At 48.9% G+C, this 26512-nt stretch overlaps 2 protein-coding genes across 6 annotated transcripts in view; one reads left to right on the top strand and one right to left on the bottom strand.

Moving 5' to 3' along the window:
• The window catches only part of ldb1a (LIM domain binding 1a), a 130743-nt gene that overhangs the window by 91267 nt on the left and 12964 nt on the right, over positions 1–26512 (top strand). For all 5 annotated transcript variants that reach the window (XM_068053179.1, XM_068053177.1, XM_068053178.1 and 2 more), the window contains 2 exons: positions 871–973; positions 2349–2521. In XM_068053179.1, the coding sequence (XP_067909280.1) occupies positions 871–973; positions 2349–2521 (276 nt within the window). The remainder of the gene's footprint in view (positions 1–870; positions 974–2348; positions 2522–26512) is intronic.
• On the bottom strand, positions 20930–25713 carry LOC137380993 (octapeptide-repeat protein T2-like). The gene is made up of 4 exons (XM_068053413.1): positions 25357–25713; positions 23945–24054; positions 23484–23753; positions 20930–21038 (listed from the first exon to the last, which is right to left on the bottom strand). Exons 1-4 carry the CDS (start codon positions 25711–25713, stop codon positions 20930–20932), a joined length of 846 nt encoding a protein of 281 aa, XP_067909514.1.

Here is a 26512-nt window from a genome sequence, read left to right as displayed (position 1 = left end):
CCGCTGGATCTCTATTTTGGGACAGGGATTTGTTGAATGCATTTGCAAAACATATTCATGAAATTTGACCCTTGGAAGGTGATGGAATGAGTCCCAGCTGGGAAAAGTCTATCAAAGACCAGAGTTGAGCAGGTGTCACTGTGTGTGGGAACCAGGGATTGAACAATGACAATGGGTTGAGAGCTATCTAAGAACATAAGAAATAGGAGAAGGCCATTCAGCCCTTCCAGCTTGCACCACCATTCGATAAGATCAAGGCTGAGTGAAGAAATTTCTGCTTATCTCAGTCCTAAACGACTGACCCCTTTTTCTGAGACTGTGACCCCTAGTTCTAGACTCCCCAGCCAGGGGAAACATCCTCCCAGCATCTAGCCTGTCAAGCCCCTTAAGAATTTTATATGTTTCAATGAGTTATATCAACTGGCAGAGAAGTTAGAGTGATAGTGAGGGTCATTGACATCAGTGCAGCCTGGCTATAACTGTTATGTAACTTGTGAGGGGGTAATGTTCTGTTTTTCTCACTCACTCATTCTTCCTCCCACTCTATCTCTTTGTCTCTTCCTCTCTCTTTTACACAATCTTTCTCATCCTTTCTCTGTTCCACTCTCTCTCGTCCTCTCTCACAATCTCTCTTATACAATCTTGTTCCTCCTTTCTCTTCCTGTCTCTCCATCTCTCTTTTGTTTTCTCTCATCTTCTTTCTTTCACTCACTCACTCACTCTTATTCTCATTCTGTTGCTCTCTCACTTGTTCTCTTAGTCTTTCTCTTGGTTTTCCCCTTATTCATTTTTTTTTTCATTCTCACACTTTCATTTTCTCTTTCTTCATTCTCACATTCCCGTCCTCTAACTGAATCCTGCTTTCTTCAGGAATGCGACAATCTCTGGTGGGATGCCTTTACCACAGAGTTCTTTGAAGATGATGCCATGTTAACCATCACCTTCTGCTTGGAAGACGGGCCGAAGAGATACAGTAAGTATTCTATTGTTCCATTTCCCAATAACACTCTTTCTCTTCTCACTTCTTAATGCCCATGCTCTCAACTGTTGACGACACCAGTAGTGAGTTGCCACAGCATTGTTGGATATGAAGTTTCACGCTGTTGTATCTGAGCCCTCTCCTGAGAACTATTTCTCGTAGTTTGAGATAAAGAACTACATGATCCGGAAACTTCCAATAGCTTGGAGATCGAGGCATCAATTCCTGGGCAGTGTGGTCTGTACTGAATTCAGTTGGTTTCAGTGCCTGCACCTGTGAAGGGGAAAAGAAATTTCCCAGAGCTTTTGCTCCTGATCATCATCCCGTGACCCCTACTGGGAGGTGCGGACTTTGAATGAGACAGGATCAGGTTCAGCCCTAATGCCGTGACAGTTTAGCTCATTCAACCACACTCTTTCCTCTGAGTCAGGTGGTCATTCGTGGCTTCAAATCCCACTCCAGAGACTTGAGCACAAAATCAATTCTCACATTTCAGTGCAGTACGGAGGGTGCTGCACCGTTGGATTATTTGTTTCATGGGATGTGGGCACCACTGGAAAGGCCGGCATTTGTTGCCCAACCCTAATTGCCCTTGTCAGCTGGCAGAGGACAGTTAAGAGTCAACCACATTGCTGTGGGTGTGGAGTCACATGTAGGCCAGACAAGGTAAGGATGGCAGATTTCCTTCCCTAAAGGGCTAATCGATGAGAGCTTCATGGCACTGTTACTGAGACTAGCTTTCAATTCCAGATTTTTATTAATTAATTGAATTTAAATTCCACCAGCTGCTGTGGTGGGATTTGAACCACTATCCCCAGGATTCCTAGCTCAGTGAAATTACTACTGTGCCACCGTATCCCCTTAAGCCAGCATGATGTGTGGCTTGGGGGAAACCTGCAGATGGTGGTGTTACCACGCGTCTGCTGCCCTTGTCGTTCTAGGTGGACGAGGTCGCGGGTTTGGAAGGTGCTGTTGAAGAACAGTGGAATTCTCCCCGGTGTCCTGGCCAATACTTATCCCCCAACCAACATCATTCAAACAGATTATGTGGTCATTTATCTCATTGCTGTTTGTGGGGCCTGGCTGTGCTTAAATTGGCTGCCGATTTCTTACATTACAACAGTGACTACACTTCATTAAAGTACTTAATTGGCTGTAAAGCACTTTGGAACGTCCTGAGGACATGAAAGGCGCTATAGAAATGCAAGTTATTTCTTGACGAACTTACTGACACTCATTGCCCAGACTGTCACACGGAGAATGGGCAAAGTGCAGGAGGAAGGCTGGCACCAGTGGAACTATTATCAGAGCAAGAATAGGTACCTTCAAATCAAATAATAATTTCCCGTTTCTTCCATCTCTCCTGCAGCTATCGGCCGGACTTTGATCCCACGCTATTTTCGTAGTATCTTCGAGGGAGGGGCGACCGACCTGTATTATGTCCTCAAGCACCCAAAGGAATCATTCCACAATAACTTTGTGTCATTGGACTGCGACCAATGCACAATGGTGACACAGCACGGGAAGCCCATGTTCACTAAGGTATGGCCTGACTTGGGAAACCCACCAACTGCAGCCCGGGGCTCTTACACCAGGGACCCACAGTGGGAAGATGGGCGGGATTGAGTCCCAATTTTTACACGAGTGTTTAGGATCTGGAATACACTGCCTGAGAGTGTGGTGGAGGCAGATTCAAAAGGGAATTATCTGAAGAGAAAAGATTTGCACAGCTACGGTGAAAAGGTGGGGGAGTGAGACTAGCTGAGTTGTTCTGACAGAGAGCTGGCATGGACACGATGGCCTCCTCCTGTGCTGTAACTATTCTTTGAAATTTAACATTTTTCATGGGCGGGGGCAAGGTTTGTGTTTCGACTGTGGCTCTAGGCAGGGATTCCACCCTGTGAAATGAGGCAAGCTGATTCATGTGATGTTGGAACAGATCAGAGGATTGGCACCTCCTCCACTGGTGGGATATAATAATAGAATGGTTACAACACATAAGGGGGCCATTCAGCACATTGTGTTTGTGCCGGCTGTCTGCGAGAGCAACTCAGCTAGCCCCACTCGCCTGCCTTTTCCCTGTAGCCCGGCAAAAGTTACGATTGAATCTGCCTCCACCGCACTCTCAGGCAGTGCATTGCAGATCCTAACCATTCGCTGCATAAAAAAGATTTTTCCTCGTGTTGCCTTTAGTTCTTTTGCCATTCATCTTAAATCGGTGTCCTCTGGTCTTGACCTTTCTGCCAGTGAAAACAGTTTCTTCCAATCTACCTTGTCTACCGGACCTGTCATGAGTTTGAACACCTGAGGACGTCGTGGATAGCACGTTTAGCTAGGTGGTCACACCGCAGGTAATGGCTGCAGAGGCAGAAAAGGGATGGGTAACCACCAGGAGGAGTAGTAGGCGCAGGCAGGTAGTGCAGGAGTCCCCTGTGGCCATCCCTCTCTCAAACAGATATACTGCTTTGGATACTGTTGGGGGGGGATGGCATCCCAGGGGAAAGCAGCAACAGGCAAGTTCAGGGATGGCTCTGCTGCTCAGGAGAGGGTGAAAAAGAGTGGGAGAGCCATACTGATAGGAGATTCAATTGTAAGGGGAACAGACAGGCATTTCGGTGGCCGCAAACGAGACTGGGGGATGGTATGTTGCCTCCCTGGTGCTAGGGTCAAGATGTCTTGGAGCGGCTGCAGGACATTCTGAAGGGGGAGGGGGAACAGTCAGAGATCGTGGTACACATTGGTACCAGTGACATAGGCAAAAAGAGGGATGAGGTCCTGCAACAAGAATTTAGGGACCTAGGTAGCAGATTAAAAAGCAGGATCTCAACGGTTGTAATCGCTGGATTACTCCTGGTGCCACGTGCTAGTGACTATAGGAATAGGAGGATAGAGCAGATGAATGCATGGTGAAGAGATGGTGTAGGAGGGAGGGCTTTAGTTTCCTGGATCACTGGGTCTGTTTCTGGCAAAGGTGGGACTTGTACAAGTTGGACGGGTTGCACCTGAACCGGAATGGGACCAACAACCTTGCTGGGAGGTTTGCCGGTGCTGTTGGGGAGGGGTTTAAACTATTTTGGCAGGGGGATGGGATACAGAGTGGAGGTACAGTAGGGGGTGATGCACAGTCAAATATAGAAGAGAAGCTGAGTCTGTCTGGAAGACAGAGCAAATTTAGACCTGTAAAGGCACAAGTGAAAAATGCAAGGCTGGATTGCATCTATTTTAATGCAAGGAGTCTTACTAGTAAGGCAGATAAATTGAGGGTGTTGATTAGTACATGAGATTATGATATTGTTGCTATCACAGAGACATGGTTGAGGGAGGGGCAGGACTGGCAGCTCAATATTCCAGGGTATAGAATCTTCAGGCGTGACAGGGGAGGGGGTAAAAGAGGAGGTGGCATTGCACTGTTGATCAAGGAGTCAATTACTGCAGTAAGGAGGGATGATGTCTTAGAAGGTTCCTCAAATGAGGCCATATGGGTAGAACTTCAAAACAAAAAGGGGGCAATCACTTGGCTGGGAGTGTACTACAAGCCTCCAAACAGTCAGGGAGAGATAGAGGAACAGATATGTAGGCAAATTTCAGAGAGGTGTAAAAATAATAGGGTAATAATAGTAGGGGATTTCAACTTCCCCAATATCAACTGGTATAGTCTTAGTGCAAAAGACTTAAAGGGGGCAGAATTCTTAAAATGCATGCAGGAGAGCTTTTTGAGCCAGTACATAGAAAGTCCTACAAGAGAAGGGGCAGTACTGGACCTAATCCTAGGGAATGAAGCTGGACAAGTGATAGAAGTGTCAGTTGGGGAGGATTTTGGGGATAGTGACCAAAACTCTGTAAGATTTAAGGAAGTTATGGAAAAGGACAAAGATGGACCGGAAATAAAGGTACTGAATTGGGGGAAGGCCGATTGTAATATGATAATACAGGACCTGGCCAAAGTGGAATAGGAGCAGCTACTTGTCAGAACGTCTACATCAGACCAGTGGGAGTCATTCAAAGAGGAAATAGTGAGAGTTCAGAGCTAACATATACCCGTTAAGGTGAAGGATTGGACCAACAAGTCCAGGGAACCCTGGATGTGAAGGGATATAGAGGATTGGATAAGGTAAAAAAAGGAGGCAGATTCAGAGCGCTGAAAACAGTGGAGGCACTAGAGAAGTACAGAAAGTGTAGGGGGGTACTTAAAAAAGTAATTAGGAGAGCGAAGAGGGGACATGAAAAAACACTGGCGGGCAAGATAGAGGAAAATCCTAAGGCGTTTTTTAAGTATATTAAGGGGAAGAGGATAACCAGGGAAAGAGTAGGGCCCATTAGGGACCAAAGTGGCAATCTGTGTGTGGAGCCAGAGGACATAGGTGAGGTTTTAAATGATTACTTTTCATTTGTGTTCACTATGGAGAAGGACGATGTAGGTGTAGAGATCAGGGAGGGGGATTGTGATATACTTGAACATATTAGCATTGAAAGGGAGGAAGTGTTAGCTGTTTTAGCGGGCTTGTAAGTGGATAAATCCCCAGGCCCAGATGAGATGTATCCCAGGCTGTTATGTGAGGCAAGGGAGGAGATTGCAGGGGCTCTGACACAAAATTTCAAATCCTCTCTGGCCACAGGAGAGGTACCAGAGGACTGGAGGACAGTGAATGTGGTACCATTATTCAAAAAGGGTATCAGGGATAAACTAGGTAATTACAGGCCGGTGAGTCTAACATCAGTGGTTGGGAAACTATTGGAAAAAATTCTGAGGGACAGGATTAATCTCCACTTGGAGAGGCAGGGATTAATCAGGGATAGTCAACATGGCTTTGTCAGGGGGAGATCGTGTCTAACTAACTTGATTGAAGTTTTCAAGGAGGTGACTAGATGTGTAGATGAGGGTAAAGCAGTTGATGTAGTCTACATGGACTTCAGTAAGGCTTTTGATAAGATCCCGCATGGGAGATTGGTTAAGAAGGTAAGAGCCCATGGGATCCAGGGCAATTTGGCAAATTGGATCCAAGATTGGCTTAGTGGTAGGAGGCAGAGGGTGATGGTCGAGGGTTGTTTTTGCGAGTGGAAGTCTATGACCAGTGGTGTACCACAGGGATCGGTGCTGGGTCCCTTGCTGTTGGCAGTGTACATTAATGACTTGGACGTGAATACAGGAGGTATGATCAGTAAGTTTGCAGATGACACGAAAATTGGTGGTGTCGTAAATAGTGAGGAGGGAAACCTTAGATTACAGGACAATATAGATGGGCTGGTAAGATGGGTGGAGATGTGGCAAATGGAATTTAATCCTCAGGAGTGTGAGAGGTGATGCATTTTGGGAGGACTAACAAAGCAAGGGAATATACAATGGATGGTAGGACCCTAGGAAGTACAGAGGGTCACTTGTACCTTGTTGTACTTGTCCATAGATCACTGAAGGCAGCAGCACAGGTAGATAAGGTGGTTAGGAAGACATATGGGATACTTGCCTTTATTAGCCGAGGCATAGAATATAAGAGCAGGGAGGTTATGATGGAGCTGTATAAAACGCTAGTTAGGTCACAGCTGGAGTACTGTGTACAGTTCTGGGCACCACACTATAGGAAGGATGTGATTGCACTGGAGAGGGTGCAGAGGAGATTCACCAGGATGTTGCCTGGGCTGGAGCATTTCAGCTACGAAGAGAGACTGAAAAGGCTAGGGTTGTTTTTCTTAGAGCAGAGAAGGCTGAGGGGAGATATGATTGAGGTATACAAAATTATGAGGGGCATTGATAGGTTAGATAGGAAGAAACTTTTTCCCTTAGTGGAGGGGTCAATAACCAGGGGGCATAGATTTAAGGTAAGGGGCAGGAGGTTTTGAGGGGGTTTGAGGAAAAAAAATTTCACCCAGAGGATGGTTGGATTCTGGAACGCACTGCCTGAAGGGGTGGTAGAGGCAGGAACCCTCACAACATTTAAGAAGTGTTTAGATGAGCACTTGAAATGCCATAGCATACAAGGCTACGGGCTAAGTGCTGGAAAATGGGATTAGGATAGTTAGGTGCTGTGCTGTATAACTCTATGACCTCTATCAAATCTCTCAACATTCTCCTCTCAGGAGAACAACCCTAGCTTCTCCAATCTATCCATGTAACTGAAGTCTCTCATCACCGGAACCATTCTCATAAATCTTTTCTACATTCTCTCCAATGCCTTCACATCCTTCCTAAAGTGTGGTGCCCAGAATTAGACACACTACTCCAATTGAGGCCGAACCAGTGTTTTATAAAGGTTCACTATAACTTCCTTATTTTTGTACACTATGCCTCTATTTATAAAGCCCTGGATCCCTTATAGCTTCTCACCACTTTCTCAAACTGCTCAAAGGCTCTGCTGAGTAGTACCTTCCCACTGGAACTTGTCTTCGCATCCCAGGGAGGCGGACTGGTTGTGGCTCTGCTCACAGCTTGTCCTTCAAGATCATCCCAGCCAAAACCTGCACGAGGGGAGCCTGCTACACTGATCTTGGCGGATCTAGTGGGATAAACCTTAATAAAAATACATTTCAAGTCCTCAACAGTAGAACAGGCAGATGAATGAGGCAGATCTACATCAACGGCTGTGAAGGCTGCAGTGGGATTGGCATTCACCAGTCGTCCTGGCTTGCCATGCCGTTGGATAAAGATTGCCAACCCATCAAGATTGTGTGGTTGTCAACGACGCACTGACTTCCTCACGTTAAAAGAAGATGTGCGCAGTCCTCTGCTAGAAAAGCACTACGGCATTGGATGAGTACTATCAGAGACTGGGATGTGAACTTGGAGGTCTCTAATCACAAATCTGCATGGTGGTTGCCTGATGGTCATTGAGCTCTTGGAATTAGGACAGAAGTAGCTCTGTGGCAGCAGCATCCATGACAGAGCAGTCCTTTTTAGCATCCCCTCTGCTCACCTCACTTGAGGAAGGGGCTAGAAAAGGTGCCTCAAAAATAGGCTGTCCCAAACTGTCCTGACCAGAAAACCGCACTTGGTGAGATCACCACCTTGCAGTTGAAAACACACACAAATAATAAAATGCATGAATTTCTGAACTTGGAATGTGCGCACCCTATGGACAATCAAAGCAGTGAATGCCCTGAAAGAAGAACCGCCATAGTTTCTCGGGAGCTTGCGAGATATCTCATCAATGTTGCAGCTGTCAGTGAAACGTGACTCCCTGCAGGAGGCCAACTTAGAGAGAAAGGAGGAGGTTGCACTTTCTTCTCAAAGGGGAAAACAGAGGGGAATCGTCACATCCATTCCAGATATACTTAACAGAACTTCCAACTGGCATTAACGAATGGCTCATGTCTTTACGGCTTCAACTCAGTGGCAACTAATGGGCCACAATCAACAGTGTTTATGCTCCCACACTTGATTCTACTGATGAAACCAAAGAGCTCTTTTATGCAGATCTGAATTCTGCATTGGCAGCTGTCCCAAAACAAGACCAACTGATTCTACTGGGAGAATGTAATGCCAGAATTGGGTGCAACTACACTGTGTGGAAGGGCCCCAACGAGAAAGGAGGAGTGGGAAATTTAAATGTCAGTGGTCTTCTCCTCCTCATCAAGTGCACTGAACATGGGCTAACCATCACAAACACATTCTTTCATCAGAAAGATAAATACAATACAACGTGGAAACACCCCGATCCAAGCACCTCCTGGACTACGTCACTGTCTGAGACTGGGGTAAAAAGGATGTGCAGTCACCCGAGCCATGCCGGGTGCAAACAGCTGCTGGACAGACCACATACTTGTACGCTGTACCATAAGATCCTCAAAGAAATCCAGGAGAAGATTTAACATCCATATTCTCCAGGATATGAAAACCAGAGAATAATTCCAGGTGCAACATTCTTCCCGTCTTGCTCTCACAGTTTCCAATGATGCCAGTGTAGGAAGGCTTTGGGAGAAAATCAAATCTGCGATCCAGATAATCGGGTTCGAATCTCGCAGGCACTAAGACTGGTTCGACGAGAAGGATAAAGAAATATGCAAAATTCTCAATCGGAAATGCCAAGCCTTCATTATGTGTCAAAGTCACCCTACATCACAGCAGAAATGAGAATAATATTTACTACTCAAATCTGAAGCTCAGAGAATGATACGGGTCATCAAGAATAAGTGGTGGGTAGAGAAGGCCAATGAAATCTATCATTACGCAGACCTGCACGCCATGCACAGCTTCTTCTAGGCCATCAGGACCAAAAACAAATGGTCCTTCCCCACCCCCTCCGAGCTGAAGACAGCATTACTCTTCTCAAAGATGATGCAGCTATGCGGGACTGTTGGAAGGAGCACTACCAGAACCTTCTCAATCGGGAGTCAACAGTATCAGACAAAACCATCAAAACAATCCCTGAACAGCCTGCAGGATCATATTTGGGAATGCTGCCAACACTTGCTGAGATACAAAAGGCTATCCAACAGATGAAGAATAACAAGGCGAGTGTTTCGGACAACATTCCTGCAGAGATCTATAAAATGAATTCTTGCTCAAATCTCTCAGACCATTTTATAAAAATCTAGGAAAAGGTACTACCTCCTGACTTCCGCAATGCCATTATTGTTTCACTTTTTAAGAAGGGTGATAAATATATTTGTGGGAACTATAGAGGCATATCCCCCCTGTCCACAGTGGGAAAGATTCTCGCATGAATCCTTCTTAACCACCTCCTACCCGTCAGCGAAGACATACATCCAGAGACCCAATGTGGTTTACGGCCATCCAGGAAACCACAGATGTGATCTTTGTTGCTCGACAAATCCAAGAAAAGTGCCTGGAACAATGTAAAGAACTCTACGTGGCCTTTATTGATCTGTCAAAGGCCTTTGATTCCATCTACTGCGAAACTCTTTGGAAAGTCCTCCAGAGACTTGGATATCCAGCAAAATATGTTACTGTCCTGCGACTGTTGCATGACAGTATGACAGCACCTGTCCTTTGCAATGGATTGGGACCGAGCCCTGAGATGAGGAGAAATTTCTTCACCCAGAGAGTGGTGAGCCTGTGGAATTCGCTACCACAGAAAGCAGTTGAGGCCAAAACATTGTATGTTTTCAAGAAGGAATTAGATATAGCTCTTTGGTCTAAAGGGATCAAAGGGTATCTGGCGAAAGCGGGAACAGGTTACTGAGTTGGATGATCAGCCATGATCATAATGAATGGCAGAGCAGGCTCGAAGGGCCAAATGGCCAACTCCTGCTCCTATTTTCTATGTTTCTATGTCTCTGAATGGCGCGGCAAGGCTGTGTGATTGCACTAATTCTCTTCACTATTTACCTCAGCCTGGTCATGAAACTCATTCGTGATCAACTTCAGTTTCGACTCGATGGGAAGCTTTTCAACCATAACAGGCTGACAGCCAAGACTAAAGTGATTCTCCAGCACATTCATGACTTACAATATGCTGACGACTGTGCAGTTGTGGCCCACACTGCACGTGACATTCAGACCATCCTCAGCCTCTGCATACAAAGGGTTGGTTTCTCACTCAACATCAGCAAGACCAAAATCCTCCACCAGCCCTCCCCCTGAAAAGCACCTACATCTCCAGCTATTGTTATTGATGGGGAGACTTTATAAGGTGTTGAACTCTTCCCATAACCCAGCGGCTACTTTTCTCAAAAGGTCACTATTGAAGCGGAGATCCAGCACAGAATTGGCTGTGCCTGCACAGCTTTCTAAAAATCGCATAACCATGTCTTCAACAACAGAGATTTCCATAAGAGGACGAAGGCTTTAGTCTTCAACGTTGATGTTGTCACCACTCTTCTATATGACAGTGAGACTTGGGTCACCTACCAAAGACACCTCTGGTTATTGGAGAATTTCCATCAGCGGTGTCTCCGCAGAATACTCAAAGTCAAGTGGGGAGACAGGCGAACAAACTCCAGCATCTTCACCGAAGGTAATTCCTCCAGCATCGCAACCATGATCATGCGAAACTGGCGCCACTGGTCTGGACGTTACATCTGCATGCCAAATAATGGGCTTCCAAAGAAGATCCTCATTTCACACTTAAGGATGGCACCCGATCTCAAGGAGGACAGAGAAAACATTTTAAGGACACTCTGAAGACTTCATTGAAAAGGAGACAAACTGACATTGATGCTTGGGAGGAACTTGCTGCTAACTGTGCCATGTGGTGATGCCTCATCCAACAAGCCACAACACAGTCGGAAACTGACCACATAAACTCTGTCACAGAGAAGCATCGCAAACAGAAGGAGAGAGAGCAGAACCCTGGCTCGAGAACCCCCCTCCCTCAGGGCAACACTTGTCCTCGCTGCACAAAGACCTGTGGTTCCAGGACTGGCCTGCTGAGTTGCCTGAGGACACACAAATCATGAACCTGGCAGACGTCATCCTCATTTTGAGGGATTATGATATCAATGCCTCAACCTACCCTGCCACCTTCAACACTTGGTGCACATAGACCTCCAGGTTCTTCTGCTCCTGCATTCTCTTTAGAATTGCATCCTTTATTTTATATTGTCTTTTTTCGTCCTTCCTACCAAAATGTTATCACTTCATAAAATTCATCTGTTACGTGTCCGCCTATTCCACCAACCTGTCTATGTCCTCTTAAAATTTATCACTATCTTCCTTACAGTTTACAATAATTCCAAATTCTGTATCAAAATTTGAAATTGTGCCTTGCACACCCAAAGATAAAATAGACCAAGAAAAGCAGTGATCCTAATACTGACCCCTGGGGAACCTCACTATATACAGTCCTCCTGTCTGAAAAACAACTGTTCACCACTAGGTTCTGTTTACTGTCATTCAGCCAACTTAGTATCCATGCTACTATTGTCTCTTTTATTCCATGGGATTCAACTTTGCTGACAAGCCTGTTACGTGGCACTTTTATGAAACGCCTTCTGGAAGTCCACGTACACCACATCAACCGCAGTACCCTCATCAACCCTCTCTGTTACAACATTAAGAAATTCAATCGAATTAGTTAAACATGATTTGCCCTTAAACTTGTGCTGCCCTTTCTTAATTAATCTACATTTACCCACGCGACTGTTAATTTTGTCCGGGATTATTGCTTCTAAAAGCTTTCCCGCAACCAAGGTTAAACTGAGTGGCTTGTAGTTTCTGGGTGTATCCCTACACCCTTATTCGAACAAAGTTGTAAAATATAAAGTTCTCTAGTCTTCTACTAGCACCACCCCTGTATCTAAGGAGGATTGGAAGATTATGGCCAGTGCCTCTGCAATTTTAACCCTTACTTCACTCAGTATCCTCAGATGCATCTGATCCAGTCCTGGTGACTTGCCAACTTGGTAAGTAGAGCCAGCCTTTTTAATACCTCCTCTTTATCAATATTTAGCCTTTTTAGTGTCTCAACTACCTACTGTTTCACTACAATTTTGGCAGCAACTTCTTCCTTGGTAAAGGCAAATGCAAAGTGCTCATTTAGTACTTCAACGATGCCCTCTGCCTCCATGCTCAAAGCCCCTTTTTGGTCCCTAATCGGCCCTACCCCTCCTTTTACTATTTATATGCCCGTAGAAGACTTTTGGATTCCCTTTTATGTTGGCTGCCAGTCTCTTCCCATATTCTCTCTTTGCTGCTCTTATTTCTTTTCATAGTTCCCATCTGAACTTTGTATATTTAGCGTGGTTCTCACTTGTATTATCAACCTGACATCTATCATATGCACCCTTTTTCTGCTTCATCTTACTCTTTATCTCTTTCATCATCCATGGCGCTCCAGCTTTGTTTCTCCTACCTTTGCCCCTCATGGGAATGTACCTCAACTGTACTCGAACTATCTCACTTTTAAAGGTAGCCCATTGTTCAGTTACAGTTTTGCCAGTCTTTGATTCCAATTTACCAGGGCCAGATTTGTTCTTACCCGGTTGAAATTGGCCCTCCCCCAATTAATAATTTTTATTCTGGATTGCTCATTGTCCTTTTCCATAGCTAACCTAAACCGTATAATAAGATGGTCACTGTTCCCTAAATGTTACCTGACTGACACTTGATCCACTTGTCCCACCTCATTCTCCAGAACCAGATCAAGCAATGCCTCCTTCCTCATTGGACTACAAACATACTGATCTAGAAAATTCTCCTGAACATACTTCATAAACTCTTTCCAGTCTCTGCTCTTTATTACTAACCCAGTTGATATTAGGATTATTAAAGTCTTCCAGTATAACTATAGTTTTTGTATCTCTCTGTAATTTCCTTGTAAATTTGTTCCTCTATACCTTTCCCACTAGTTGGTGGCCTATAGAATATACCCAGCAGTATAACTGTACTTCTATAGCTTCTTAGCTCGAACCAAATAGATTCTGTCCTTGCCCACTCTCTCCAACACCGTAATATTATCCTTAATCAATACTGCCACTCCTCATCCTTTCCTTCCTTCCCTTTCTTTCTTGAACACCTTGTATCCAGCAATATTTAGTACCCAGTTCTGTCTTTTTTTTGAACCAGGTCCCGCCAGAACACCATATTCCCACGTGGCTACATGTGCCTGCAGCTTATGAACCTTATTTACTACATGCCGTGCTCACTACATATGCATGCACAGTAAACCCAATTTAGGCGTTAGTGCATTTCCTCTTACTCTGACCCAACCCAATAACCTTACTATGTTTTACTCTGGTGCATCTGTATCTCCCAATTCTTTATGCCCCTTGCTTTTCCTTGCTAATGTTACTTCCTGGTTCCCATCGGCTGCCAAGTTAGTTTGAACCCTCCCTACTAGCACTAGTAAACCCAAACAGAAAATCCGGAGCGGAACCCCGAAGGCGGTCATGTGTCATCTTTGGCATGTTTCCGGCAGTTCCTGCAGCCATACTGGTGCTAAACGTCGTGCTCTGCACTCCTTTGGACCCCACCAGGAAGGCCGAGAGGGGGGTTTTGACGTTTGGGCAACTCACAACTCATCCGCCCAGGCATGCGCTATGGAGAGGTCACTCCATAGTCGCCTCACAGCGACCAAAACAACATGGAAGGCAGCAGTTACGGGTTATAAGTCCAGCTCAATTGGCGTAGAGATTGGGCGCCACGGGTTGCCTTTGTCGGTGGGAGAGGTCTTCGCATCTCACTGGACAGCTACCGCCCACCTCAAACCGGGCAGCCCCCAGTCAGTAAGGTTCTGTCCCCCCACAGTGCACCTGATTCAATGGGTGCTTGGAGCTCAGGGTCATTGCCCGCCAAGTGGACTGTAATACCGCACCAAACAGCACGACAAAAAAAGGAAAGAAGGTACCAGCCCTTGGTTTTGCAAGCTGGAACGTCAGAACTATGTGTCCTGGCCTGTCGGAAGACCTTACACAAATCAACGATTCTTGGAAGACCGCCATCATTAACAACGATCTCAGTAGACTCAATGTGGACATTGCAGCACTTCAGGAGACACGCCTCCCTGCAAGCGGATCTCTAAGAGAGCAAGACTGCACCTTCTGCTGGCAGGGTAGGGATCCTGAAGAACCAAGACAGCATGGAGTGGGCTTCGCCATCAGAAACTCCTTGCTCAGCATGATAGAGCCACCTTCAAATGGCTCGGAACGCATACTATCCATCGGACTGCTCACCGCCTCTGGTCCAGTACACGTACTCAGCATCTATGCTCCAACACTCTGCTCCCCACCTGAAGCTAAAGATCAGTTCTACGAGGAACTCCATAATATCATTAGTAGCATCCCCAATACCGAACATCTGTTCCTGCTGGGGGACTTTAATGCCAGGATTGGGCCCAACCATGACTCATGGCCCTCCTGCCTTTGGCGCTATGGCATTGGAAAGATGAATGAGAATGGACAGGGACTGCTTGAGTTGTGTACCTATCACAACCTCTGCATCAGCAACTCGTTCTTTCATACTAAACCCTGTCACCAGGTTTCTTGGAGGCACCCAAGATCACGTCGTTGGCACCAGCTGGACCTCATTGTCACAAGGCGAGCCTCTTTACACAGCGTTCAAATCACACGCAGCTTCCACAATGCGAACTGTGACACGGACCACTCACTGGTGTGCAGCAAGGTTAGACTGAAACCAAAGAAGCTGTATCACTCCAAGCAGAAGGGCCGCCCGTGCATCAGCACTAGCAGAATTTCTTATCCACAGCTGTTACTTAAGTTTCTAAATTCACTGAAAAAGCCCTTCAAAACACTCCTACAGGGGATGCAGAGACCAAGTGGGCCCACATCAGAGGTGCCATCTATGACTCAGCAATGACCACCTTTGGCAAATGTGTGAAGCAGAATGCAGACTGGTTTCAATCTCACTTTGAAGAGCTGGAACCTGTCATAGCCACTAAGCGCATTGCACTGTTGAACTACAAGAAAGCCCCCAGCGAGTTAACATCTGTAGCACTTAAAGCAGCCAGAAGCGCTGCACAAAGAACAGCCTGGCGCTGCGCAAATGATTACTCGCAACACCTATGCAGTCGTATTCAGCTGGCCTCCAACACCAGAAACATCAGAGGAATGTAAGATGGCATCAAGAGAGCTTTTGGGCCAACCATCAGGAAGAACGCCCCTCTCAAGTCTAAATCAGGGGACACGATCACTGACCAATGCAAGTAAATGGACTGCTGGGTGGAGCACTACCTAGAACTGTACTCCAGGGAAAATGCTGTCACTGAGACTGCCCTCAATGCAGTCCAGCCTCTACCAGTCATGGATGAGCTGAACAAACAGCCAACAAAATCAGAACTCAGCGATGCCATTGATTCTCTAGCCAGTGGAAAAGCCCCTGGGAAAGACGGCATTACCCCTGAAATAATCAAGCCTGCTATACTTTCAGCACTCCACGAACTGCTCTGCCTGTGCTGGGATGAGGGAGCAGTGCCACAGGACATGCGCGATGCCAATATCATCACCCTTTATAAGAACAAAGGTGACCGCGGTGACTGCAACAACTACCGTGGAATCTCCCTCATCAGCATAGTGGGGAAAGTCTTCGCTCGAGTCGTTTTAAACAGGCTCCAGAAGCTGGCTGAGTGTGTCTACCCTGAGGCACAGTGTGGCTTTCAAGCAGAGAGATCCACCATTGACATGCTGTTCTCCCTTCGCCAGCTACAGGAGAATTGCCGCGAACAACAGATGCCCCTCTACGTTGCTTTCATTGATCTCACCAAAGCCTTTGACCTCGTCAGCAGACGTGGTCTCTTCAGACTACTAGAAAAGAGCGGATGTCCACCAAAGCTACTAAGTATCATCACCTCATTCCATGTCAGTATGAAAGGCACAATTCAGCATAGCGGCACCTCATCAGACCCCTTTCCTATCCTGAGTGGTGTGAAACAGGGCTGTGTTCTTGCACCTGCACTGTTTGGGATCTTCTTCTCCCTGCTGCTCTCACATGCATTCAAGTCTTCAAAAGAAGGAATTTTCCTCCACACAAGATCAGATGGCAGGTTGTTCAACCTTGCCCGTCCATGAGCGAAGACCAAAGTACAGAAAGTCCTCATCAGGGAACTCCTCTTTGCTGACGATGCTGCATTAACATCCCACACTGAAGAGTGTCTACAGAGATTCAATAACAGGATTGCGGCTGCCTGCAACAAATTTGGCCTGACCATCAGCCTCAAGAAAACGATCATCATGGGACAGGACGTCAGAAATGCTCCATCCATAAATATCGGTGACCATACTCTGGAAGTGGTTCAAGAGTTCACCTACCTAGGCTCAACTATCACCAGTAACCTGTCTCTCGATGCAGAAATCAACAAGCACATGGGAAAGGCTTCCACTGCTATGTCCAGACTGGCCAAGAGAGTGTGGGAAAATGGTGCACTGACAAGGAACACAAAAGTCCGAATGTATCAAGCCTGTGTCCTCAGTACCTTGCTCTAAGGCAGCGAGGCCTGGACAACGTATGTCCGCCAAGAGCGACGTCTCAATTCATTCCATCTTCGCTGCCTCCGGAGAATACTTGGCATCAGGTGGCAGGACTGTATCTCCAACGCAGAAGTCCTCGAGACGGCCAACATCCCCAGCATATACACCCTACTGAGCCAGCGGCGCTTGAGATGGCTGGGCCATGTGAGCCGCATGGAAGATGGCAGGATCCCCAAGGACACATTGTACAGCGAACTCGTCACTGGTATCAGACCCACCGGCCGTCCATGTCTCCGCTTTAAAGACGTCTGCATATGCGACATGAAGTCCTGTGACATTGATCACAAGTCATGGGAGTCAGTTGCCAGTGATCGCCAGAGCTGGCGGACAGCCATAAAGGCAGGGCTAAAGTGTGGCGAATTGAAGAGACTTAGCAGTTGGCAGGAAAAAAGAAAGAAGCACAAGGGGAGAGCCAACTGTGTAACAGCCCCGACAACCAATTTTATCTGCAGCGCCTGTGGAAGAGTCTGTCACTCTAGAATTGGCCTTTATAGCCACTCCAGGTGCTGCTTCACAAACCACTGACCACCTCCAGGCGCTTACCCTTTGTCTCTCGAGACAAGGAGGCCAAAGAAGAAGAAGACTGGCACTAGCAAACCACCCCACAAGAACATTAGTCTTGGCTGTGTTCAGGTGCCCTCTATCCTGCACCTTCTCTCCAGCTATGCATTCATCTGCTCTATCCTCCTACTCTCCAGTATGTGACACTGGGAGTAATCCGGAGATTACTACCTTTGAGGTCCTGCTTGCTAGTTTCTTTCTTACTCCCTAAAAATCTGTCTGCAGGACCTCATCCCTCTTACTACTTATGTCATTGGTACCGATATGGAACACGACCACTGGCTGTTCACTCTCCCCCTTTAAGAGTGCTCTGCAGCTGCTTAGTGACATCCCTGACCACACCATGGAGGCAACGTACCATTTTGGCTTCATGTCTGCGGCCACAAAAGTGCCTGTCGGTTCCCCTAACTATAGAATCCCTTATCACTATTGCTTTCCCAATCTTCTTCCTGCCCCCATATACAGCGGTGGTACTGTGGACCCGGCTCTGGCTGCTCTCCTCAGAGGAACCATCAAAGAACAAATAATAAAGAACAGTACAGCACAGGAACAGGCCATTCGGCCCTCCAAGCCTGCGCCGATCTTGATACCTGCCTAAACTAAAACCTTCTGCACCTCCGGGGACCGTATCCCTCTATTCCCATCCTATTCATGTATTTGTCAAGATGCCTCTTAAACGTCGCTATCATACCTGCTTCCACCACCTCCCCCGGCAGCAAGTTCCAGGCACTCACCACCCTCTGTGTAAAGAACTTGCCTCGCAGACCCCCTCTAAACTTTGCCCCTCTCACCTTAAACCTATGTCCCCTAGTAACTGACTCTTCCACCCTGGGAAAAAGCTTCTGACTATCCACTCTGTCCATGCCGCTCATAACTTTGTAAACCTCTAAGATGTCGCCCCTCCACCTACTTCGTTCCAGTGAAAACAATCCGAGTTTATCCAACCTCTCCTCATAGCTAATGCCCTCCAGACCAGGCAACATCCTGGTAAACCTCTTCTGTACCCTCTCCAATGCCTCCACGTCCTTCTGGTAGTGTGGCAACCAGAATTGCACGCAATATTCCAAGTGTGGCCTAACTAAAGTTCTGTACAGCTGCAGCATGACTTGCCAATTTTTATACACTATGCCCCGACCGATGAAGGCAAGCATGCCGTATGCCTTCTTGACTACCTTATCCACCTGCGTTGCCACTTTCAGTGACCTGTGGACCTGTACGCCCAGATCTCTCTGCCTGTCAATACTCCTAAGGGTTCTGCCATTTACTGTATACCTCCCACCTGCATTAGACCTTCCAAAATGCATTACCTCACATTTGTCCGGATTAAATTCCATCTGCCATTTCTCCGCCCAAGTCTCCAACCGATCTGTATCCTGCTGTATCCTCTGACAATGCTCATCACTATCCGCAACTCCACCAACCTTTGTGTCGTCCGCAAACCTACTAATCAGATCAGCTACATTTTCCTCCAAATCATTTATATATACTACAAACAGCAATCACTCTCACCATGTTCGAAACTGAATACTGGTTGGAGAGCAAGATGCCCTCAGAGGACTCCTGCAATACCTGCCTGGTTCTCCTCAACTGTCTGGCAGTCACCCATTCCCTCTCTGCCTGCGCACTCTTAGGCTGTGGGATGACCATTCAGAAATGTGCTATCCACGATACTATTAGCCAATGGATGCACCACATTGATGCCAGCTCCTGCTCAAGCTCTGAAACCCGGAACTCGAGCTGCTTCAGCTGATGACACTTCCTGCACATGTGGTTGTCCAGGACACGGGAACTGTCCTCGAGTTCCCACGTGGAACAGGATGTACACTCCACGGGTTCTAGGTGCCCTGAAATTCCTCTGTTTGACTATTAACTGACTTAATGGAAATAAACAAGACTTAAATAAATAAAATCTCACCAGATACTTGCCAATCAGCTGCTTCCCTTGAACTAACATCATTTTATTTTATAGGCCGTTAAGTTAAATATTTTTACTTAACTCTTATTATCTAAATACCTCAGATTTTTATTTACTGAAAAATTCAGGAACTTTTAATGTTACTTCCCTTTGTTATTTAATTTTAACTTTACCCCCTAGATCTGATTACTTGAACACTGATTTTAATTATATGATAAATCATCAAAATAGTGACATGCTGGGCCCCCACCTGCCTGTGAGGCACATTAATTTTGTCATGAACACTGATTTTAAAATGTTGCTGGAGTGAGGAAATGACTTGTTAAGCAGATCAGCCGTGGCTGGAAAAGATGTTTGCATATTAACAGACAGTGCTTGGAAGGACAAAGGACCATTCCCTGACACATTCAACCCACAATGGACCTCGATCACCAGGTATTGTGTGTAAGAGAAGCATTCCAGAGACTGCTAAGGTGATACAATCCAGGATTGGTTAGACCAGCTGGTCATATGACTAACTGACTGTTCCAGGGTTTTGAACTAGCCACAGAGAGTTTGAACTCAGAAAGACTGTTTGCTCCATGACTGAGAAGATCTCTCCTGTCTGCTCCCATCTCTTTCTCACAAGCCTCTGAATCCACTGAAGAGAGATGAACCCCAAGAGAGAAAAGTCTCCTACAGAGAACAAGGTTTAAGAAGAATACTGGGCCCCAACGAAAAGCAAGATCCACCTACAATCAAGGACTCTCCAGTGAGCTCGAAGAACTGTAACAAAAACTCTTCAGATATTGCCTCAAACTTTTTCCACTTTATTTTTTCTGCTCTTTTCTGTCTCTATTTGCATGTGTGTATCACGTATGCATGCTAGCCATGCATCGTGTATCCATAGGCGTCAACCGAATTAGAGTTTAAGTTTAATAAATTTCAACCTTCGTTTCTTTAAACCGAAGTAAACCTGTTTGTGCTGGTTTCTTTGCCTTATAATTGGAAAGCGGTGAAGAAGGCTTCACCAAGTGGGAGCTAAAAACATGGTGTGTTTAAAATTAAACCCTCTAACTGTAAGGCCAGGTGAATGCTGAAAGGTAAACCTGGACCTCTTTTTCACTGGGTCATAACAGGAGCTTTACATATTTATACTAATTAATTGATTTAGCCTTACTTTATAGTTCATGAATTTAAATTAAATTAAAAGCTTACTAGAATACTCGCCTCACAGAACTTTTTGTCCTGTGACGTCACTTCACGATTGTTTTTCTTGTCCAGTCTGATCACAGATCACAGTGCTGCTCCTCCCACGGGCCTCTCCTTTCTGTGCTGCTCCTCTCCTGCGCCTCTCCTTTCTTATATGCTACCCTCACGGGCCTCTCCTTTCTGAGCTGCTCCCTTCACGGGCCTCTCCTTTCTGTGCTGCTCCCTACACGGGCCTCTCCTTTCTGTGCTGCTCCCTACACGGGCCTCTCCTTTCTGTGCTGCTCCTCTCACGGGCCTCTCCTTTCTGTGCTGCTCCTCTCGCGGGCCCACCTTTCTGAGCTGCTCCCCTCACGGGCCTCTCCTTTCTGTGCTGCTCTCCTCACGGGCCTCTCCTTTCTGTGCTGCTCCCTTCACGGGCCTCTCCTTTCTGTGCTGCTCCCTTCATGGGCCTCTCCTTTCTGTGCTGCTCCTCGCGCGGGCCTCTCTTTCTGAGCTGCTCCTCGTGCGGGCCTCTCCTTTCTGTGCTGTTCCCCTCATGGGCCTCTCCTTTCTGTGCTTTTTCCCTCAGGGGCCCTCCTTTCTGTGCTGCTCCTCTTGCGGGCCTCTCCTATCTGTGCTGCTCCCCTCACGGGCCTGTCCTTTCTGTGCTGCTCCCTTCACGGGCCTCTCCTTTCTGTGCTGCTCCTCGCGCGGGCCTCTCTTTCTGAGCTGCTCCTCGTGCGGGCCTCTCCTTTCTGTGCTGTTCCCCTCATGGGCCTCTCCTTTCTGTGCTTTTTCCCTCAGGGGCCCTCCTTTCTGTGCTGCTCCTCTTGCGGGCCTCTCCTATCTGTGCTGCTCCCCTCAGGGGCCTGTCCTTTCTGTGCTGCTCCCTTCACGGGCCTCTCCTTTCTGTGCTGCTCCTCTCGCGGGCCTCTCCTTTCTGTGCTGCTCCTCTCAGAGGCCTCTCCTTTCTGTGCTGCTCCTCTCGCGGGCCTCTCCTATCTGTGCTGCTCCCCTCACGGGCCTCTCCTTTCTGTGCTGCTCCCTTCACGGGCCTCTCCTTTCTGTGCTGCTCTCTTCACGGGCCTCTCCTTTCTGTGCTGCTCCCTTCATGGGCCTCTCCTTTCTGTGCTGCTCCTCGCGCGGGCCTCTCTTTCTGAGCTGCTCCTCGTGCGGGCCTCTCCTTTCTGTGCTGTTCCCCTCATGGGCCTCTCCTTTCTGTGCTTTTTCCCTCAGGGGCCCTCCTTTCTGTGCTGCTCCTCTTGCGGGCCTCTCCTATCTGTGCTGCTCCCCTCACGGGCCTGTCCTTTCTGTGCTGCTCCCTTCACGGGCCTCTCCTTTCTGTGCTGCTCCTCTCAGAGGCCTCTCCTTTCTGTGCTGCTCCTCTCGCGGGCCTCTCCTATCTGTGCTGCTCCCCTCACGGGCCTCTCCTTTCTGTGCTGCTCCCTTCACGGGCCTCTCCTTTCTGTGCTGCTCTCTTCACGGGCCTCTCCTTTCTGTGCTGCTCCCTTCATGGGCCTCTCCTTTCTGTGCTGCTCCTCGCGCGGGCCTCTCTTTCTGAGCTGCTCCTCGTGCGGGCCTCTCCTTTCTGTGCTGTTCCCCTCATGGGCCTCTCCTTTCTGTGCTTTTTCCCTCAGGGGCCCTCCTTTCTGTGCTGCTCCTCTTGCGGGCCTCTCCTATCTGTGCTGCTCCCCTCACGGGCCTGTCCTTTCTGTGCTGCTCCCTTCACGGGCCTCTCCTTTCTGTGCTGCTCCTCTCGCGGGCCTCTCCTTTCTGTGCTGCTCCTCTCAGAGGCCTCTCCTTTCTGTGCTGCTCCTCTCGTGGGCCTCTCCTATCTGTGCTGCTCCCCTCACGGGCCTCTCCTTTCTGTGCTGCTCCCTTCACGGGCCTCTCCTTTCTGTGCTGCTCCTCCCAAGGGCCTCTCCTTTCTGTGCTGCTCCCCTCACGGGCCTCTTCTTTCTGTGCTGCTCCCCTCAGGTTCCTCTCTTTCTGAGCTGCTCCTCGCGCAGGCCTCTCTTTCTGATTTGCTCCTCTCGTGGGCCTCTCTTTCTGTGCTGCTCCCCTCATGGGCCTCTCCTATCTGTGCTGCTCCTCTTGCGGGCCTCTCTCCGAGCTGCTCCTCGCGCGGGCCGCTCCTTTCTGTGCTGCTCCCCTCATGGGCCTCTCTTTCTGATTTGCTCCTCTCGTGAGCCTCTCTTTCTGAGCTGCTCCTCGCGCGGGCCGCTCCTTTCTGTGCTGCTCCCCTCATGGGCCTCTCTTTCTGATTTGCTCCTCTCGTGAGCCTCTCTTTCTGAGCTGCTCCTCGCGCGGGCCGCTCCTTTCTGTGAAGCTCCCCTCATGGGCCTCTCTTTCTGATTTGCTCCTCTCGCGGGCCTCTCTTTCTGAGTTGCTCCTCTCGCAGCCCTCTCCTTTCTGTGCTGCTCCCCTCACGGGCCTCTCCTTTCTGTGCTGCTCCCCTCACCGGCCTCTCCTTTCTGTGCTGCACCCCTCACCAGCCTCTCCTTTCTGTGCTGCACCCCTCACCAGCCTCTCCTTTCTGCGCTGCTCCTCTCGTGGGCCTCTCTTACTGAGCTGCTCCTCGCGCAGGCCTCTCCTTTCTGTGCTGCTCCTCTCGCGGGCCTCTCCTTTCTGTGCTGCTCCTCTCGCGGGCCTCTCCTTTCTGTGCTTTTTCCCTCATGGGCCCTCCTTTCTGTGCTGCTCCCCTCACGGGCCTCTCCTTTCTGTGCTGCTCCCTTCACGGGCCTCTCCTTTCTGTGCTGCTCCTCTCGCGGGCCTCTCCTTTCTGTGCTGCTCCCTTCACGGGCCTCTCCTTTCTGTGCTTTTTCCCTCATGGGCCCTCCTTTCTGTGCTGCTCCCCTCACGGGCCTCTCCTTTCTGTGCTGCTCCCTTCACGGGCCTCTCCTTTCTGTGCTGCTGCTCTCGCGGGCCCCTCCTTTCTGTGCTGCTCCTCTCACGGGCCTCTCCTTTCTGTGCTGCTCCCCTCACCGGCCTCTCCTTTCTGTGCTGCTCCCCACATGGGCCTCTCCTTTCTGTGCTGCTCCTCTCGCGGGCCTCTCTTTCTGAGTTGCTTCTCTCGCGGGCCTCTCCTTTCTGAGCTGCTCCTCGTGCGGGCCTCTCTCTCTGAGCTGCTCCTCGCGCGGGCCTCTCCTTTCTGTGCTGCTCCCCTCACGGTCCTCTTCTTTCTGTGCTGCTCCCCTCATGGGCCTCTCTTTCTGAGCTGCTCCTCGCGCAGTCCTCTCCTTTCTGTGCTGCTCCCTACACGGGCCTCTCCTTTCTGTGCTGCTCCCTACACGGGCCTCTCCTTTCTGTGCTGCTCCTCTCACGGGCCTCTCCTTTCTGTGCTGCTCCTCTCGCGGGCCCACCTTTCTGAGCTGCTCCCCTCACGGGCCTCTCCTTTCTGTGCTGCTCTCCTCACGGGCCTCTCCTTTCTGTGCTGCTCCCTTCACGGGCCTCTCCTTTCTGTGCTGCTCCCTTCATGGGCCTCTCCTTTCTGTGCTGCTCCTCGCGCGGGCCTCTCTTTCTGAGCTGCTCCTCGTGCGGGCCTCTCCTTTCTGTGCTGTTCCCCTCATGGGCCCTCCTTTCTGTGCTGCTCCTCTTGCGGGCCTCTCCTATCTGTGCTGCTCCCCTCACGGGCCTGTCCTTTCTGTGCTGCTCCCTTCACGGGCCTCTCCTTTCTGTGCTGCTCCTCTCGCGGGCCTCTCCTTTCTGTGCTGCTCCTCTCAGAGGCCTCTCCTTTCTGTGCTGCTCCTCTCGCGGGCCTCTCCTATCTGTGCTGCTCCCCTCACGGGCCTCTCCTTTCTGTGCTGCTCCCTTCACGGGCCTCTCCTTTCTGTGCTGCTCTCTTCACGGGCCTCTCCTTTCTGTGCTGCTCCCTTCATGGGCCTCTCCTTTCTGTGCTGCTCCTCGCGCGGGCCTCTCTTTCTGAGCTGCTCCTCGTGCGGGCCTCTCCTTTCTGTGCTGTTCCCCTCATGGGCCTCTCCTTTCTGTGCTTTTTCCCTCAGGGGCCCTCCTTTCTGTGCTGCTCCTCTTGCGGGCCTCTCCTATCTGTGCTGCTCCCCTCACGGGCCTGTCCTTTCTGTGCTGCTCCCTTCACGGGCCTCTCCTTTCTGTGCTGCTCCTCTCGCGGGCCTCTCCTTTCTGTGCTGCTCCTCTCAGAGGCCTCTCCTTTCTGTGCTGCTCCTCTCGTGGGCCTCTCCTTTCTGTGCTGCTCCTCTCGTGGGCCTCTCCTATCTGTGCTGCTCCCCTCACGGGCCTCTCCTTTCTGTGCTGCTCCCTTCACGGGCCTCTCCTTTCTGTGCTGCTCCTCCCAAGGGCCTCTCCTTTCTGTGCTGCTCCCCTCACGGGCCTCTTCTTTCTGTGCTGCTCCCCTCAGGTTCCTCTCTTTCTGAGCTGCTCCTCGCGCAGGCCTCTCCTTTCTGTGCTGCCCCTCTCACGGGCCTCTCCTTTCTGTGCTGCTCCTCTTGCGGGCCACTCCTTTCTGTGCTGCTCCCCTCATGGGCCTCTCCTATCTGTGCTGCTCCTCTTGCGGGCCTCTCCTTTCTGTGCTGCTCCTCTCGCGGGCCTCTCTTTCTGAGTTGCTCCTCTCGCGGGCCTCTCTTTCTGTGCTGCTCCCCTCACGGGCCTCTCCTTTCTGTGCTGTTCCCTTTACGGGCCTCTCCTTTCTGTGCTGCTCCTCTCGCGGGCCCCTCCTTTCTGTGCTGCTCCTCTCAGAGGCCTCTCCTTTCTGTGCTGCTCCTCTCGCGGGCCTCTCCTATCTGTGGTGCTCCCCTCACGGGCCTCTCCTTTCTGTGCTGCTCCCCATGAGGGCCTGTCCTTTCTGTGCTTCTCCTCTTGCAGGCCTCTCCTATTCTGCTTCTGCTCTCCCAGGCCTTTCCTTTTCTGCTTCTCCTCTCCCGGGCCTCTCCTTTTCTGCTTCTCCTCTCCCGGGCCTCTCCTTTTCTGCTTCTCCTCTCCCGGGCCTCTCCTTTTCTGCTTCTCCTCTCCCGGGCCTCTCCTTTTCTGCTTCTCCTCTCCTGGGCCTCTCCTTTTCTGCTTCTCCTCTCCCGGGCCTTTCCATTTCTGCTTCTCCTCTTCCAGGCCTTTCCTTTTCTGCTTCTCCTCTCCCGGGCCTTTCCTTTTCTGCTTCTCCTCTCCCGGGCCTCTCCTTTTGCTGGTCCCATAATTTCTGTATTTGTAGACTCTCTGAGAGTGTTTGCCAAATTAAGATCAATTCCATGTTGTGGACCCATTCACACTAAGAACTGCATTGAGACTAACCTAAACTCATTATATAGGACCCTTACAGTTAAGTTTGCCATCCATCCAAGATTCTGAATCACAGAATTGTTACAGCATAGAAGGAGGCCATTCAGCCCATTATGTCTGCACCAGCTCTCCGAGTGAGCAATTTACTTAGTTCAATTCCCCCGCCTTCTCCCCATAACCCTCTACATTCTTTCTTTTCTAGTAACTATCTAATTCCCTTTTGAATCCCTCGATTGAACCTGCCTCCACCGCACTCTTGCAGTGCATTGCAGATCCTAACTACTCGCTGTGTGAAAAAGTTTTTCCTAGTTTCAACACTTCTTCTTTTGCCAATTACCTTAAATCTGTGCCCTCTCGTTGTTGATCCTTTCAGGAGTGGGAACAGTTTCTCTCTATCTACTCTGTCCGGAACCCTCATGAATTTGAATACCTCTAACAAATCTCCACTCAGCATTCTCTTCTCCAAGGCAAATAGTCCCAACTTCTCTAATCTATGTTCGTAAATGAAGTTCCTTATCCCTGGTACCATTCTCATCAATCTTCTCTGCATTCTCTCCAGTGCCTTCACATCTTTCCTTAAATGTGATGCCCTGAGCTGGACGCAAAACTCCAGCTGAGGCTGAACTAGTGTCTTATCCAAGTACAACATAACTTCCTTGCTCTTGTACTGTATGCCCCTATTAATAAAGTCTAGGATACTGTATGCTTTATTGACCACGTTCTCAACCTGTCCTGCCACCTTCAATGACTTATGCACCTATACACCCAGG

This window comes from Heterodontus francisci, chromosome 20 (assembly GCF_036365525.1).
Source record: "Heterodontus francisci isolate sHetFra1 chromosome 20, sHetFra1.hap1, whole genome shotgun sequence".
NCBI classification, from domain to species: Eukaryota; Metazoa; Chordata; class Chondrichthyes; order Heterodontiformes; family Heterodontidae; genus Heterodontus; species Heterodontus francisci.
Note: the sequence above shows the minus strand (reverse complement) of the source record. Positions and strands in the feature narration are given on the sequence as shown.

Coding starts and splice junctions, on each gene's coding strand:
- LOC137380993 (XM_068053413.1), bottom strand. CDS start 25,713: ATGGAATTGATCTTAATTTGGCAAACACTCTCAGAGAGTCTACAAATA. Junction 24,055..25,356: donor AAAAGGAAAGGCCTGGGAGA/GCAGAAGCAGAA, acceptor TGAGGGGAACAG/CACAGAAAGGAGAGGCCCGC. Junction 21,039..23,483: donor AGCACAGAAAGGAGAGGCCG/GTGAGGGGAGCA, acceptor GGAACAGCACAG/AAAGGAGAGGCCCGCACGAG.